The sequence below is a fragment of the Castor canadensis genome, chromosome 1, assembly GCF_047511655.1.
Source record: "Castor canadensis chromosome 1, mCasCan1.hap1v2, whole genome shotgun sequence".
NCBI lineage: Eukaryota > Metazoa > Chordata > Mammalia > Rodentia > Castoridae > Castor > Castor canadensis.
In genome coordinates, this window is record NC_133386.1 from 18752621 (window position 1) to 18770604 (window position 17984).

General features: G+C 37.9%; 1 protein-coding gene across 2 annotated transcripts in view; it reads right to left on the reverse strand.

Moving 5' to 3' along the window:
• Positions 1 to 17984, reverse strand: part of Adgb (androglobin) — a 151451-nt gene that overhangs the window by 92520 nt on the left and 40947 nt on the right. For both annotated transcript variants that reach the window (XM_074072532.1, XM_074072528.1), the window contains exons 8-9: positions 17063 to 17310; positions 10236 to 10376 (exon numbers count right to left, since the gene is read on the reverse strand). In XM_074072532.1, the coding sequence (XP_073928633.1) occupies positions 10236 to 10376; positions 17063 to 17310 (389 nt within the window). The remainder of the gene's footprint in view (positions 1 to 10235; positions 10377 to 17062; positions 17311 to 17984) is intronic.

Below are 17984 nucleotides of genomic sequence, written 5' to 3' on the forward strand. Positions count from 1 at the left end.
AGAGTCTCGTCTAAATAACATCAAACATAAATAGATAAGACTCAAAAATCACTGCCTTACAATTTCTCCACAGCAACAAACATATGATACTAATAAATTATGTGTTTCCAAACTACAATGGAGAAATAGGGCATTTTCATAGAAAAAGTAAGAAATCAGAAACGAGGAAGGGGCGATTGAACTCCAGGAAGTCCAAAAGCTTGCAGGACTCCATTGAATCTTAAGGTTTGGGGAAAGTGCTCCCTGGCTGGATCCTCTGCTTTCTGGGCCCACTGTGGTCCTCTAACTCTAGGTTGTGGCCACACCTCCTTGACGAAGGGCAAAGGCCTAGCCTAATCCACAATGAGTCATTGCAGAGGGCACCCCACGGCTCTTTGCTGGGGTAGCCTGGCTTACTGAAAACAAGGAAGTGGGTCCACCCCAACCCAGGTGGAAACAACCTTGCTTCCTCTGGTGAGAATGTAGTTCCGATTACTTTGAATCACTGTGGGAGCCATTCTTTCCTTTTCTTGAAAGATGAATTCAAGACATTCATGAATGTCCATGTTCAAAGTCAGATAGATTTATGGTCCCATCCTGTGTGATTTTAGTCCAGCAGACTTCCTTCATTTTACCCTGTTTTCTCTGTTTCCTCAGTAAAACACACCATAGGACTCACCTCTCCTCCGGGCTCCGGAGCAGGAGTCATGGGCCATTAGAGCACTATTAAATACTTCTAAAGCACTGTTAAGGTTAATGATGAGTCTTTACTATTGTGAGCGCCCTTTTCATATACAGGTGATCTGACTCCCTAATCAACAGCCGCTAGGCCCTTCCCTGCTTTGACTATCAACTAAACAGTCAGCCAGATTGTCCTCGTGCCATCACTGGCTGCTCTGAACACTTCATAGACAGCTTGAGGAAGCCACGTGACAACAACAGTTTGCTGCTTAAGAACAACCCCAGCTCCCAAAGGCACTGTCCCAGCGAAGAGTTTGAGCTGGACTTTTTTGCCATCAGAAGCTTGGATGAACTGTGGATGACCCTGCAGCCATCTCCATCCAGGCCAGAGAGGAAGTACTTCCCCTTGTGGCCCAACAGAAGACTTGTCACTAGTGTAGACACAATCCTTAATTCAAATAAGGAACTGCCATGACTGGTGACATGAAGGACTGTGCCATGATTGGTGCAGACACTCCACTGACACACCCCTTCTAGCTATATAAACTGGCAGTTTGAGTCTCTTTGGGAGTCAATCAGATTACCTTCCTGTGCTGCTTCTTGGTGTTGCAACATTAGCCACAATAAAGCTTCTCTCCAGTGCTCTTTTCTTGCCTACTTTTGATTTCCATCATTGGTAGAGTGCTAACATGAAGAAAGAGAAGAGGTGATGGGAGATGCAGCAGCAGTGCCAGGTTCCCAGGAACTGCACCAGCGATAGACCCAGCAGTGGCAGCCATGATAACAGACCTGGCAGCAGTAAGAGCAGCAGCTAACCCAGGTGACAGTGGCAGTGGTAGTAGTTTCAGAAGAGGCAGTGGTGAAAGATATGGCAGAGCAAAAGGCAGAGAGCAGCAGTGACAGTGACCAGGGTAAAAGTAATCGGGAGCAGAAGTGGCAGAAATGACACAGAATAGCAGGAGACAGAAAACAAGAGAGGGCAAAGAGGTGAAGCAGAAGAAAGTCAGAAGCCTGTAGAGACAGAAAGAAGAGAAACTGCAAGTTTTGGTCACTGGAAGAGGACTGTAATACTTGTTACCACTCAGAAGCACTGAGGATCCCACCGTCTGAGGGGCTAGAGGTATATAACACTTGTAGCCGTGGAGCTAAGGGTCCCAGCACCCAGGGCCCACTCAAGAGTTGGAACACTAGAGAGCACCACCTGCCACTGCTCACTGCTTTCTGTTGCTGCTGCCCACACAGGATTACAAAACCACCAAATGCCTGGGATACGCTTCTCCTTGCCTACCCATGAGTGTTGTCTGGGCAGAGCAAAAGGACCCCAAGCTAGCTGATATGGGGCACAGCTTTTGTGGGTATAATCCAAGTTCTATTCTTAGTCATCGCTGAGATGGCTGATTAACTCCACCAGTAAACCACATGCTCAGTGTTCTTTCTACAAGTTTTTTCATTTTCAGCAATGAGATTAAGACAAAGGATTTTTCAAATCTTCAAGTTCCTTCTCTCTTTTCCCTCACAATCCCATCATATTAGCTCTCTTCTCTCATCGTAAACTATCATTTCATCATCTTATTCTCTCATCTTTCATCATAGTAAGGAGAATCTAGACATCACTTTGCTTAGATATCATCTCAGATAAATACCCCATGGCATTGCTCACAGGTTCTAACTTTTAGAAAACACTAGAACACATGTCAGCTGAGTGTGAAGCAAGGATTGTCTTTCCTCTAGTTTTCAGTACCATGTTCCTCATTTCCACCTGAAACCTCACCAGGAGCAGCTTAGCAACTGTATTCCTACCTGCTGTCCCTTCAAGGCACTTGGGTTTTTTTTTTCTAGTGTTCACTGCAAAATTCTTACAGTTTCTGTACATCACTCAGTTTCAAAGCCACCTCCTTATTTTAAAGTATTTCTTACAGTAGCATCTTACTTTCTGGCACCAACATCTGTGTGTTAGTTCAGCCTATCCAGAGAAACAAAACCAGTACGAAAATAGATTTGTTATAGGAATCATGTGATCATGGAGGCTGCCACTTTCCAAGATCTGCCAGGGGAGTCAGCCATCTGGATACTCTGGAGAAGCAATGGTATAGGTCCCACCTCTTCAGGCATTTTACTAACTGAATGAGACCCACCCACATTAAGGGGGACAACCTGCTATGCATTGTCTATTGATGTGAATATTATGTCATCCAAAAACATTGTCACAGGAAGTTTGAGCAAATGACTAAGTACTCAGTGAAATTGATGTGCAAAGTCAACCAGCACATTAACTCTCATCTAAATATTAATCAAAACAAATTTTTGGCTGTAGTGGGGTTTGAACTCAGGATCTCACTTCCTAGGCAAGCACTCTACCACTTGAGCCACACCTCCAGTCCCTTTTTCCTTTAGGTTATCGTTTAGAAAGGCTCTAATGCTTTTTGTCTGGGCCAGCTTTGAACTGTGTTCCTCCTTCCTATATCCCCCATGTAGCTGGGTTTAAAGTTGTACACTACTACACATGACTTGTTGGTCAAGAGAGGGTCTCACTAATTTTTTTCCCAGGCTGGCGCTAAACTACAATTCTCCCAATCTCTGCCTCCTGAGTTGCCGGGATTGCACTTGGCCCTTATTTAAACATATTTAAGTTCAAAAATAGTTCGTTATAAATTATATTCTGTATTTGTACAATGCTCACTGGAAATTTTGGTGCCTTTCCTCAAATTACTTAAAGCTAAATAGTTAACATTTAAGAATCGAATACCTTGCCATAGATCTTTAATGTGATTCAAGTTTCTAGACTATGATCTTAAAAATAAAACTTGATTCTGATGCAAGTATTTTGAGAAAGTCTTCCACCTATTTTATGGCCTTACATAGTAAAATCTTTTGGAGCTTGGCAATTCCAGGCAAGGTCATGGAAAAAAACTTTATAAATGTGGGTGAAGAAAGTGGTTTTGCCAGGTATGGTGCTGTAATCCAGCACTGCTCTGGAAGTTGAGACAAGAAGATTGTGAGTTTGAGCCTGTCTCAAACAAAAACAAACTGAATATGGTCCTTGACCTACAGATGTTGCATAAATGATGCTGATGATAGAAAAGATACTGCTTTACATGATAGGACAACATTTTATATGGGATTACAAAATCTCATGTTAAGATATTTGTATCCTCACGTTTTAGTCAAGGGCAAACATTAAAATATTTCATAAGTAGTAAATCGTAGGCACACATCAGAGTAGATGTGTGCTGGTTACAAACACTGAAATCACAGAACTAGTGTTATAAATTTATCATCAACCTATAAAATCTGGGTAGCACTGCAATATAAAACAGTAATTTTTAAGCGAAGTGCTTTATTCTCTTTTTTTGAGACAAGGTGTTTATATATGTCCCAGACTTGCCTAGAACTCACTGTGTTGCCCAGATTGACCTTGAACTCATGATCCTCCTGCCTCAGCCTCATGAGTGCTCAGATACAGGTATGAGCCACCATGCCCAGGTTAAGTTGCATGCATTTTATAAATGGGACCGAGGTCCAGAAACTCTCTTAAACATCATGTAAAACACTGGATATGTGTGCATACTAATAGTCCTAATTTACTTTGTGCTGCTATAACAGACTACCTGAAGCTAAGTAACTTACAAAGAACAGCCCCGAGCAGGTCTGGGAGCTGGGAAGTCTTAGACTGAGGCCCTGTTATCTCGTGAAGGCCTTTTTTCTGCATCATCCCATGTCAGAGACACAAGGAAAGAAAGAATTTATGTGTGTGTGTGTGTGTGTGTGTGTATGTGAGAGAGAGAGAGAGAGAAAGAGAGATAGAGAGGCAGAGAGAGAGAAAAGGGGCCACACTCCCCGTTTTATAATTAACCCACCCTTGCCATATGACATTAATCCACCCACACCGCTGAATCACTTCTCATTAGGCCAACCTTCCAACACTGCCACAATAGGGATCAAGTGTCCTGTGTGTGAACTTTGGGTGACACATTCAACCCATAACACTAAGTATTTTGAAAAAAGAGTCAAGGTTCATAATTTTCATAAAATTCTCAAGAATCTGTTACCCCCCCAAAAAAAGATATCTGTAGAAAGTCTCAGATAATTTATATTTGGCCCAATATCTCTCTATAAATATGATGTCTGATTCTATAAAATTAGAATACCATACTGCCTTCTGGTTTTATTAGATATGAAGTAAAGTGTTTCTGGAATATCTTAAAGGCAAATATTTGAAACCATGGGCCTTATAACTGTCTTTTACTAATGATTCAGGACATAAACCATGGAATTTCTCTATCCATCATTCCTGATGTTGAAGTAGCTCTTTATTGAATTAGCACGTGTGCATACAACCAAGTTGAATAATTGATGAAGAAATTTAAGAGAAAAATAGATGCACTTTAGGATGAAGAAATGACATTTAAAATCCTAATCTCCAAAACAGTCTTAAAATTTTTTTGCAATATTTATGAGTCTTCTATGTCCTAAAACTGTCATATTAATTGCATATATTTTATTGCCAAAGAGAATTTTGTCACATTGGTAAGATTTAGATACTTCATTTTGTATGTGATACAGCTCTTTTGGTTTCCTATGAGCATATTTTAGAAGACTCTGCTATAAAATGTGTAAGACTATTTAAATATCGCTTTTATCATGATTTATTTTACATTAATCATTTAGTCTTGATAAATAACTATTTTAGCTGGAAACACTGATTCACAGTGAGTTGAACACAAATTATTACAAAACTAGTGCAAATCTCTAAGAGATAATTTGCTCCAGATCATAAATTTCTCCTCAGATGTGTGATTAAGTCAATTCTTACTATGGCTAACATTTACTGACTGCTTATGATATGTTAAGCAATGATCTAATCCTATCACGTAAGTCGGTTCTCCTTTAAACCCTGTGAAATAAGCTTTAGTGCTAATGTTGTTTTCTTCAGGTGACAAATAGGTTGAGTAGCACGTGAAAGGCACACCATTGGGAGGTGTGAGGTGGTGTAAAGCTTAGCTTTATCATAAACCGTTCTCTGTGGTAGAATGTAAAGGCGATGTTGCCAGAACGCTTGTGAGCCTACTTCCTGCTTGCAGGTCCCAGACTCGTGACCAACTTCAAGAATAAAAGATTTTTTTTATATCAAGTTCAAGCTACTTTGAAGACATCTATGGCAGAGAGGCTCTTAATCGTTGACACATGACAAGGTAAGTTATGGATATTTATTGCTAAAGGATTTCAAAGTCTTATCTCAAGTTATTTCTGATCAATAAATAATCTTTTCAATGTTACCCTTTCCCTGAGCTCTGAAATTTCACTAGTTTTTCTTGTATTTCAGGAAAACACAAATATTGCCTGAGCTCATATCTTATTTAAAATATCTCGTTAAGAGTAGACATTAAAAACTAACACCACCCACAGTGATAGTCAGTCTGCCACTTATGGCCAAGATTGGGTTCACTGAGTGGATGGCTATCTTCCAAGTTACGACAGGTCCAGTTTCATCATTTGCTGTGGTGTAAGGTAGAGCTCCAGGTTTCCTTGAGCTTGAGATATCTGTTTTGTCATTGCCCACCACTGCTACTGCTATGCAAACATACTTTCCATTTGTAAGTAGTACTCTAATTTTGGTGGTATTTATGTATCGTGAAGTAATTCTAGTCCCTATAATTACAAACTCTAAAATATGTATGACTTTTCACATGATATTGGTTTCTTTTTTGCTCATATAAAGTACAAAATGGGACTACCGGCAGATCTCTAAGTAGCAATTCACTTCTTCTTGCTCATCCCACCTGTGGCTCTGCCACTTTTAACACTGTGCCTCAATCACACCAGGCTAGCAAAAGGAGCATTTGCACATGGGAGAAATTCATGGATCAACTATAGTTGGTATGTATCTCTGGTATTTGTGTTCCACAGGCAAGAACACAGGCACAGGCCACATCTTACTTGGAGATGCTGGGAAAATACAGTGTAACTGTGCTCCCAGGGGAAGGAGGAAATTATGAACAGCTGGCCGGCTCTCTCAAAGTCAGAAAAAAAAAATCTAACCTTACCATTCCACTGAGTCATACTAGAATCTTACTGATTTTTATTCTCCTGAAACAAAAATTTTAAATGTTATCTACCATGTTATTGATCTGTGTTTCATTCCTAAACAAATTCTAAGTTATCATGTAGTTAATAAGCCCATGTCAGAAGTCAGATCTCTAATATTTCTGATCATTCTTTTTTCTCAGATATCAGAAGGGTCTGATTCTACTTGCTTCTGGAATGTAGGTGTTTTTCATTAATGTCTCTATTTATAACCAAGTTTCTTTTAAAGTTACATTTTAAATTTAACTGTTTAGAGAATAAAGCGTTTAATGACTTTTTAAAGCTGGTTATAGCAATAAGTACAAAGAGGAGGTAGAATATAGTAGTTAGCAGTGTAAAATTTGGAGCAAGAATTCCTGTGTTCATAAACCCACTTTACACTTCATTTGGAATTTCTTAAAGAAAGCATAGCCAGTGCCAAAGAGCTCCCCGACTGTGCCAGGACAAAGGTCGCACAATGCACTCTCAGGAGAAGTTCCTAAGTGACCACAATGCATCCGCTATTTTTTCCTTTAATGAGTGGGAACTTGTATAGCAGTTATTCTGTTCCTCTTCCAGCACATCTGAGGGGAGATACCTATGAGTGTCGTGTGTACATGTGTGCACAAGCACATGACAGGGAGATTCTGGATTTTGAACTAGATGCAATCACTAGATAGTAATTTGAGTTGAAATTGTTGGTAAGTGGTAAATATACATGTAGAAAAGATAGTCATGTAGCTATCTGGTGTTCAGGGAAGTAGAACACAGCTAAAATGGTCTGTTGTCCAGAAAATGGTTTCCTCTGCCTCTGAAACACTCAGCCAAACTATATCTTTCAACTTTCCTTAGTTAGGTGTGCTCATGGACTCCAACTGTAGTCAATGGGATGTGAGCAGAGGCAATACACAATACAGTTGGTTTTATCCTTAAAAATCTTGCATCTGAGACTGGAGGTGTGGAGTGCTCAAGCACCTGACTTGTAAATGCTAAGCCTTGAGTTCAAACTCCAGTCTTGCAAAAAAAAAAAAAAAGAAAGAAAGAAAGAAAGAGAAGGAAGAGGGGACAAGGAGGGGGGAAGGGAGAGGAGGAGAAGCAGAGGGAGAAGGAAAGGAGAGGGAAAAGAAAGAAAGAAAAGAAAAATCTTGCATCTGCAATCCTCCCATCTCTTTTCCTTCTGCTGGTACACAACTTTAGAACTCACATCACATTGCTAAAGGTATCAGACCTGTAAGATGGAAGGAGCAGGGGCCTCTTAAACACCATTTAGAAAAGAGGTCCTGACAATCACAAACACTAGTCTTAGATTTTATGTTATTGAGAAAGACATATGCTGTTGGAACCATTTGTAAGTTACCTTAATGAATATACATTTATCTTGAAAATAAAATGGAAAAAGGCCCCTTAAATGTCCCATAGTAAGGTATATACAGTAGTTTATAAAAATATACATATAAGCATGCATGACTATTGACATGACTTCCACCACTTTAAATCATTTTTATGGCATTTTAAAACTGAGTGCCATTTTAGTTTAATAATAGCTGTGATAAATATGTTACTCTGAGAAAATTAATAAAACAGGGATTCTTTATACATATTCCATTACTTCTCAGAGTTAACTATAACACATTCTACTTCTAAGGTCAAACCAAGGTCAAACCAAATACAAATTATGTAAACGCCATGTTTCTTTTCTTTTTTTTCCTCCCGGTACTGGGATTGAACACGGGATCTGCTAAGCAGACACTCTATCACTTGAGCCACACTCCCAGCTCTTTTCTTTATATTTTGTTTTTGAGACAGGGTCTTGCTCACCTTGCTCTGGCTACCCTCAAACTTGATCCTCCTTTCTCTGCCTCCTGAGTAGCTGGGATTATAGGCATGTACAACCATATCTGGCTCATGTTAATTTTGTGTATAGAAGTTTGGACTGTAAGCTACCTTTTGAATTCCATCCATAATCTTGGTTATAAGTAAAACTAAAACAGCTTATTAAAAGAAATGACTTTTAACCATACCACCCAAAATCTACTTAGATTTATCTGTATGGGAGAAGGAAGTTCACATGGCCACTCTCTTTTATTTATGCTAGATGAAATAATCCTGTAAAGTTCATTCTAGCATAATATCTTATCTTGGGCACATTAAAGAATTAACAAAGGCTTCAGTAATATGTCTGTTAAAACATGGCTTTACAAACAAATGCTAAGCAATTTAACAACTAATTCTCAGAAGAACCCTCACAGATGCCGTGGTGCTGACGTACAGAGAGAGGCTCAATCACATGACTGGTACTCACACACTCAGTGTTGGAGCAGAGAGCTGAACACAGCCCAGATTTGAGTCACATTTTGTCTGTTGAGATTGACCTAAACTATGAGTTTAGCAGACAAAAGGCATCATTACCTTAATTTTCACAAAGAAAGAACTCAGAGTGAGGTTTAGACATTTTCACAAAGATGAGGTATCATCAGTCACTTTGGCAATGAGATGTTTATTGCCCACTATCAAAAATATTGCTTATGGCTTCAATATAAGAAATTAATTTTAATATAGAATCAATTAAATAGTAACTAATAGCTGTCTTCTCTACATCACAAGACATGCTTCAGTAAGACATGTCAGAGACTCTAATAATTAAAATATCCTCATATAAATTATCACAATATATTAAAGAAAAATGAAAATAAACCAGAAAGGATCCAGCTTTAGAGGCAAAAGGATATGTTTTCAACTATGTAATGAAGGATAAGCTAAAATTACAGCCAACACTCTGGAAGCACTAAAATAGGTGGCTCAATGTTGGGATTTTAAAGTCTCAAAAGAGATATTTTGATCTTCCTCTTGAATAGTCTAAAGTTAGAGTCCAATTTGGAAATACATTAACTAAAATGATGATATGATACTGAGTAGTAGAAAGAGAAATACGGGCATTTTCACTAAAACCACATGACATTTATTCAAGAGGAGTGTACAGTAGATCTCTGTGTCCATCCAATCACAATGTGACACATAAAAAAGGGTAGGTGTCGGTACTGTGACATAAATAGGTAACTGTCTAGAGTCTAAAGCTCCATTAGTTATTATTTAAAATAGTAAAAAAGCTGGAGGCCCACTGGGATCAAGGAGTTATATGCATACTTTTTGTTCAGTTGGCATCTGAATATTCACACAAGCAACTGGTTTTTCTCAAATTTGGATGACAAATTTCATCTCGAGTATTTTTTTGGAGAAAAACCTAAAAAGTGAAGAAGCCTCCTCCACATGTGGACCCTTATCTATTGACTGTTGTATCATAAGAATTGGACAACCTTGCTTCTCTTTCTTAATAGGACTACACCCTAAAACATATACCCGTCATACATGTTGAGAGCCCAACATGTATGAGAAACACTGAATAAGCTTACTTAGATATTTCAAAAGAGAAAATACAGTTCTATGTTCCAACATGTTCTAGCATTTTAGGAAACAGCCAAAATAATTATTGTTTTATGAGACTGAGAACTTACAATCTGATAGAGACTGCATAGAGTATTGCACATCTGATGAAGGTCTTGAACCATGAAGTGAGAATTTGAATTTTTCCTTCTCTTTTTCCTTTTCTCCATCTTTACTCCTCTTCTTCCCAAGGTCTTTTGCATCCACTTTCTCTAACATATTTAAAAAAAAAAGAAACGTGATAAATCTTTCAACTAGTAAACCTCAAACCATGTTTCCTATTTAGTCATTGTGTTGGAAAAAAGGCCAAAATGATAGTATTATTTAAATGTAAAACCCACAATGTCACCATAACATAATCTCCTCCAGTTAGAAACACTGCAATAAAGCCAGAGAAGAATTTTGAAAACTGACAAAAATATATGCAGCATTACTTATTATTATATATTGCTAAATTACTATACATAATTTTATGTTTCATGGGAATCATTATCTGAATGGTTTATTTATATAAAATTATAGTGTTGGCTAATTTTGCCACTTTAAAAATGAAGACAAAAATTAGCAAAGCATATGCTAAAAGCTAAATCTTAACTATGAACCACTCTCAAATCTTTCATATTTGTGGCCTTCTTTTTTTTTTATTGTTTTATTATTCATATGTGCATACAAGGCTTGGGTCATTTCTCCCCCCTGCCCCCACCCCCTCCCTTACCACCCACTCTGCCCCTTCCCTCTCCTCCCCACCCCCTCAATACCCAGCAGAAACTATTTTGCCCTTATCTCTAATTTTGTTGTAGAGAGAGTATAAGCAATAATAGGAAGGAACAAGTGTTTTTGCTGGTTGAGATAAGGATAGCTATACAGGGAGTTGACTCACATTAATTTCCTGTGCGTGTGTGTTACCTTCTAGGTTAATTCTTTTTGATCTCACCTTTTCTCTAGTTCCTGGTCCCCTTTTCCTATTGGCCTCAGTTGCTTTTAAGGTATCTGCTTTAGTTTCTCTGTGTTAAGGACAACAAATGCTAGCTAATTTTTTAGGTGTCTTACCAATCCTCACCCCTCCCTTGTGTGCTCTCGCTTTTATCATGTGCTCAAAGTCCAATCCCATTGTTGTGTTTGCCCTTGATCTGATAATTGCATATGAGGGAGAACATACGATTTTTGGTCTTTTGAACCAGACTAACCTCACTCAGAATGATGTTCTTCAATTCCATCCATTTACCGGCAAATGATAACATTTTGTTCTTCATCATGGCTGCATAAAATTCCATTGTGTATAGATACCACATTTTCTTAATCCATTCATCAGTGGTGGGGCATCTTGGCTGTTTCCATAACTTGGCTATTGTGAATAGTGCCACAATAAACATGGGTGTGCAGGTGCCTCTGGAGTAACCTGTGTCACAGTCTTTTGGGTATATCCCCAAGAATGGTATTGCTGGATCAAATGGCAGATCAATGTCTAGCTTTTTAAGTAGCCTCCAATTTTTTTTCCAGAGTGGTTGTACTAGTTTACATTCCCACCAACAGTGTAAGAGGGTTCCTTTTTCCCCACATCCTCGCCAACACCTGTTGGTGGTGGTGTTGCTAATGATGGCTATTCTAACAGGGGTGAAGTGGAATCTTAGTGTGGTTTTAATTTGCATTTCCTTTATTGTTAGAGATGGTGAGAATTTTTTCATGTGTTTTTTGGCCATTTGAATTCCTTCTTTTGAGAAAGTTCTGTTTAGTTCACTTGCCCATTTCTTTATTGGTTCATTAGTTTTGGGAGAATTTAGTTTTTTAAGTTCCCTATATATTCTGGTTATCAATCCTTTGTCTGATGTGTAGCTGGCAAATATTTTCTCCCACTCTGTGGGTGTTCTTTTCAGTTTAGAGACCATTTCTTTTAATGAACAGAAGATTTTTGGTTTTATGAGGTCCCATTTATCTATGCTATCTCTTAGTTGCTGTGCTTCTGGGGTTTCGTTGAGAAAATTCTTACCTATACCTACTAACTCCAGAGTATTTCCTACTCTTTCCTGTATCAACTTTAGAGTTTGTGGTCTGATATTAAGATCCTTGATCCATTTTGAGTTAATCTTGGTATAGGGTGATATACATGGATCTAGCTTCAGTTTTTTGCAGACAGCTAACCAGTTTTCCCAGCAGTTTTTGTTGAAGAGGCTGCTATTTCTCCATCGTATATTTTTAGCTCCTTTGTCAAAGATAAGTTGCTTATAGTTATGTGGCTTCATATCTGGATCCTCTATTCTGTTCCACTGGTCTTCATGTCTGTTTTTGTGCCAGTACTATGATGTTTTTATCGTTATTGCTTTGTAATATAGTTTGAAGTCAGGTATTGTGATACCTCCAGCATTGTTCTTTTGACTGAGTATTGCCTTGGCTATTCGTGGCCTCTTGTGTTTCCATATAATTTTCACAGTAGATTTTTCGATCTCTTTAATGAATGTCATTGGAATTTTGATGGGAATTGCATTAAACATGTAGATTACTTTGGGGAGTATAGACATTTTTACTATGTTGATTCTACCAATCCATGAGCATGGGAGATCTCTCCACTTTCTATAGTCTTCCTCAGTCTCTTTCTTCAAAAGTTTATAGTTTTCCTTATAGAGGTCATTCACGTCTTTTGTTAGGTTTACACCTAGGTATTTGATTTTTTTGAGGCTATTGTAAATGGAGTTCATATTTGTGGCCTTCAATTTAAAGGAAACAGTTTTCTGTATACCAAATAACTTTTTATGGAAGCAAAATCCAACCAACATCCACAAACCAACCTCTTTTTGCCAATATGCCTTAGGTAATAAAACCTGTATACCTAGAACTATCCCCACCATTTGAATTCTCATTCATATTTATGATTCTATGAAATATTTCTTCTTTTATTTAAAAATTTCCCCAAGATTTGTTTTATTCTCTAATAAATCCTTTCCAAGTCTGAATCAGAAATTTTAGATTCTCTGCAGCATCTGCTAAATTCATAATCATCATTGGTTATGTTGTCATTTTTTAAAAATTTGCACAAATAAAAAGTATGATTTAACAACTTACAATGTTCCTTTTCAAAAAAAGCAAATCTATGTCATGTGTTAACTTTAAAGTAGACTTAACACATTAGATATTAAAAAATGAATATAACTTCAAACACAGGATGAAACACTGGGAAACAAGTATAAAAATAGGTTATTGAAATTTTCTTTGAGGGATTTCGTCTAAATATTAACTTAATTCAATGAAACTAATTTTGGATAGAAATATGGGATTTCATTTATAACTTTAAAATTGGACTTTAACAGTGTTCAAACTCCTATTCAAAATTTATGATAAACAGTACCTCATAAAAATTTTAGATAGAAAAAAATTTAAGCTGTTTAATTTAAAAATTTAAATAGTATACAAGTTATTTACCAAAAATGTGTTTTTGTCAATAGCTTAAATAAGTGGTCCTCCTCTTTGTTTTCATTCCACGCATTTGACAAAACCCCTCTTTAAATAAACTGGCAGCTGAGTCCTACTGGAAATTATCCTTCCCTGGTTCTGTAAACAGCACCACATCTATTTTAAGACTCCACAAGTCTACGTCTTCCATCTCTATCTCATTCTGAACTCATGGCAAGGTGCCTACCCACAGAGAATATAGAGATCTTTCATCAGAAATCCTTAACTTCTCCCTAAGAAACTTGTTCTTTCACGTACATCTGTATTCATCCTTTCCATCACCCTCCATGACCTGTGTCCATCCACTAGAAAGGAAGAACGATTGCTTCCCCTGGGTTGGGCCAACTTCTCCAGCGGGGCTGTGGGTCCCAGTCTTCCCATCTTTCTTACACTATTGCTGTCATCTCAGTTGGGTCTTCCCAATCACCTACTAAATTTTCCCTGATTAGGTTAACAAATACATATTTTGTCTGGGTTCCACATTGTTCCCTGAAAGCTTCTACCTAGATCTCCCATCTCTTTTTCCACACTCAAATCTTCTCTTCAAGATCAAACTTCTTACAAGGTTGTCTATACATTCTTTTCCTTCCCATCTTCTTCTTAACCCTCTCAGCTGGTCTTCTACTCCCATAACTTCCCAATGACAAAATCTAATGGAGAAATTTAAGTTCTCATGATAGCTCATCTTTCAACAATATTTGACACAATGTCTCTGCTTTTTGAAGCACTTTTCTCCTTTGATTTAAATGCTAGCATGTTGTTTTTGCTTTCCCTGCTTCTTTGGCTACTCCTAAGTCTTCTTCTGTAGCTCATCATTTTGAACCAAACTCTCAGATATTTCAGTGTTCCCAGGCTCAGTCTCAACCTCCCCACCGTTCTCATTCCATGTTGTCATTTTGGGAAATGTCATCCATTCTTTCATATAGCATGTATGTATCAGTGCCCACAAATGCATATCAGCAGTCTGGTTCTCTTGATGTTAAAACAAAACAAAACAAAAACCACTTGACTACCGTAAGGGAACATCCAGATTTCCAGATTCAGTATGTTCAAAACCATCTTTGTTATCGCTTCTGATAGGTACCAACATCTATCTAGCTTTGCAATGCAAGTGTACAAATTATCTGCTGCTTTTTATTTCTTAAATAAATATCAAATCAATCATCTTAGTTGCATCTCCACTAAGACCACCCTACTTCCCTATTCTAAGCTGCCATCTTCTCTGATGTGTGCTGATAACCAAACCTGTTTTTCTACTTCTACCTAGATCTCCCATCTCTTTTTCTACACTCAAAGCTTCTCTTGTCAGTGATGCTAGAGTGATCTTTTGAAAAAGCAAATCAGATTGTGAATCTATTCTAAACTCTTTACTCTGCCAGCAACTCTTATGGTAAAGATCAGTAATCCTAGCCTGACCTAAAAGCAGGTTCTTCTCAAGCTACTTCATTCCTTCACTTCCTCTGCTTAAGCTGAGCACATTTTGTGCCCACTCTTCCAACACATTGTCCTCCCCTCCTCTGCCTGATCATCTTTATTCCTGTTGTTTCCTCTGCCCACAGTGCTCTTTGAGCCAGACTCCCTGTCTACCTCTAGGTAATTCCCTCTCATCTTTGCAATCACAGCTCAAAATTCCCTGGGAAATTCTCCTCTGATGACCCAGACTAGAACAGGTCACTCATATGAACTGCCAAAGCTCTGCTTAGTGTGTTGTAAATTATTATCATCATCATAATCATCATTCTTATTAATGTGAGTCTCTCACTGGATTGTAAGCTCTGGAAAGTAAGTGCCACATCTGATTCCATTTACTAAGATAGTACCAATTCCTGGCACTCTCAACTGTTGGTACTGTAGTTAGCAAGCAATATATTTGCATGAATTAATAGATGACTGGATATGAACTTATGAGACATGAGAAAAGACTTCTAGAAGCAAATTAATTAGAAATATATTGGACAGACTTCTTTTTTTTTTGGATTTTTTTCATAAACTATGTTAGATCATTTCAGGAGGGACCTATATAGGCAGGTACTGTTCACACATTGATCTTGGTATATTTTTGAGGAAGATCTAAAGTAATAATTCTGTGTAATATATGGTAAGAACTAATGGGAGACATAATTTTTTCATTTTCTCCTTCCTTCCTTCTTTCCTTCCTTTCTCCTTTCCTCCCTCCTTCCCTCTTTCCCTCCCTCCTTCCCTCCCTCCCTCTCTTCTTTCCTTCCCTCCCTGCCTTCTTCCCTCCCTCCCTTCTTCCCTCCCTCCCTCTCTTGCTCTCTCTCTCTCTCTCATTCCTTTGCAGTGGTGGAGATCAAACGCAGGGCTTTCCTTATTCTAGGCAAATGCTCTACCACTCAGCTACCTCCTACTTCCCTAGCCCTTGGTTTTTTGTTTTGTCTTTTTGAAATAGTGTCTTATTCTGTAGTCTTGCTGTCCTCAAACTCTTGATCCTCCTGCTTCAGCCTTCTGAATACTGGGATTGCAAGCATGTGCCACCACACCCAGCTTCACCATTGTTTTTCTGAGACAGGGCCTTACTATATAGGTCAGGCTGGCCCAGAACTGGAGATCCTCCTGTCTCTGCTTCCAGAGTTAGACATGATCTCAATAAGGAATAATTCTGACAAAATATCAATACTGTATAAAACATAAATATTTGAAAGATCATTTTAGGTACTACCAAAATATACAGAAAAACCTGAATATTTTCTATTACATTTAATTATACTTCATGAGCCTTATTGTTCATATGCATTATAACTATATTAAATATTTTAGTAGATGTAAAAATTAATTATTGGTAATTTGGAGAAGAGCAATAATTCTGAATTTTGTAAAATATGTTGCAATTACTTTTCCTTCAGATTTGAACTTTCACCTTAGAATAAATTATTAGAAAATCATGATTTTCTAATGCTTATTTCTCATGTCCAGAAAAGTAAGTGTAAGTGTTTATTTCTCATGTCCCCCAAAAAACAGTGTAAGTTTTTGCTTTTGCTGTTTTGGTCCATCCCACTCTGCATATAAACATGAGAAAAATGTCCTTGATGGAAATTAAGAATTCAGTGTCTTTTCACTTTTACTATTACTGCGATAATTTAGAATCATCAAAGTGAAGACTTGCCTTTGGTTTTTAAGGAGAGATATGGAATAAGGATTAAAAAATTTGTAAGTTCTAAAGTCCTAAAAAAAAAAAAGTCTTACTTACCTGGCTGTTTTCACCACACTTAAAATGACAGCAACAGTAAAGAAACACGAGCTCTAAAGCTCGAACTACAGCTCAGTGGAAGAGCACTCACCCTCATCGCGCATGTGCAAGGCCCTGGGCTTGGTCCTCAGCACCACACACGCGCACACACGTGTACACACAAAAGCACGCAGTAGCTTCAACAAAGATTATAACATTTATGTGCAGTGTCCACATAAGATAATATTTTGTCATAAAATGTCTTGCCTTTAGGAACTTTGTCACTTTTCTCAGGCACTTTCAGTGCTGTGAAGGAAGATTGAGGTTTGAAGTCCTTCACATCCTTCACTTCTTTGCCATCTTTCACTTCTTTGCCATTCTTTATCTCTTTCCCTTGTTCTTTTAATTTGGTATCTATCACTGTTGTTTTGCTTTCAGAGCTGGGCTCCTCTGTCAGCTTAAACTCAGGCAATATTTCTTTTAAGAGCTCCCAAACTTTGTCTGCATATCCTGGGCTTAAAGAAAAGACACCAACATTATTTTCCAAATGATGTGTTTCCAATTCATATCTAGATATTGGCAGAGAAATTGACTTGCTATTTCATGACTTACCTCAATTGATAAATAAATTGTAGTTCTAAAACACCATTATACATTCATTCATTCAACATGCTTTTACTGAATGTACACTGTGTGCTGGGCTTCTGCTGGCACAAACAGACTGCAAACATGGGTCTTACTTTAAGGATCGCTCAGTCTGCCAGGGGATGGAGGCACATTAAGACCCTGATAGGATGCTGTGAGAATTCCTTATAGTAGCAGACAAGGCCTATGTCTGTATGGTCCCTTCTTGTCTCAGATCCCCTGGTCCATTCATCCTATAGAATTCAGTAGCACACTGAATTCTAGATCATATAGATCTAGTCATATAGATCCACTGCTTTTCTGGGATTACATGCTGCTCTCTTCCACTTCCTTGCTATTCTTTCTTCTCTAAATTGGTTTCCCACCTCAATCAGCTGCAGTAATTTCAACTAATCCTTTCAAATCACTTTAAATATCGTTTGAGGAGGGCAATTGAGGTCTATGTTTCTGCTCTAAATTCTCTAGGAATCTTTTACATACTTAGAGTACAGCCTTTAAAAATACTTTTCAAATTACTCACTCAATATACCCTTAGTGAATAAAT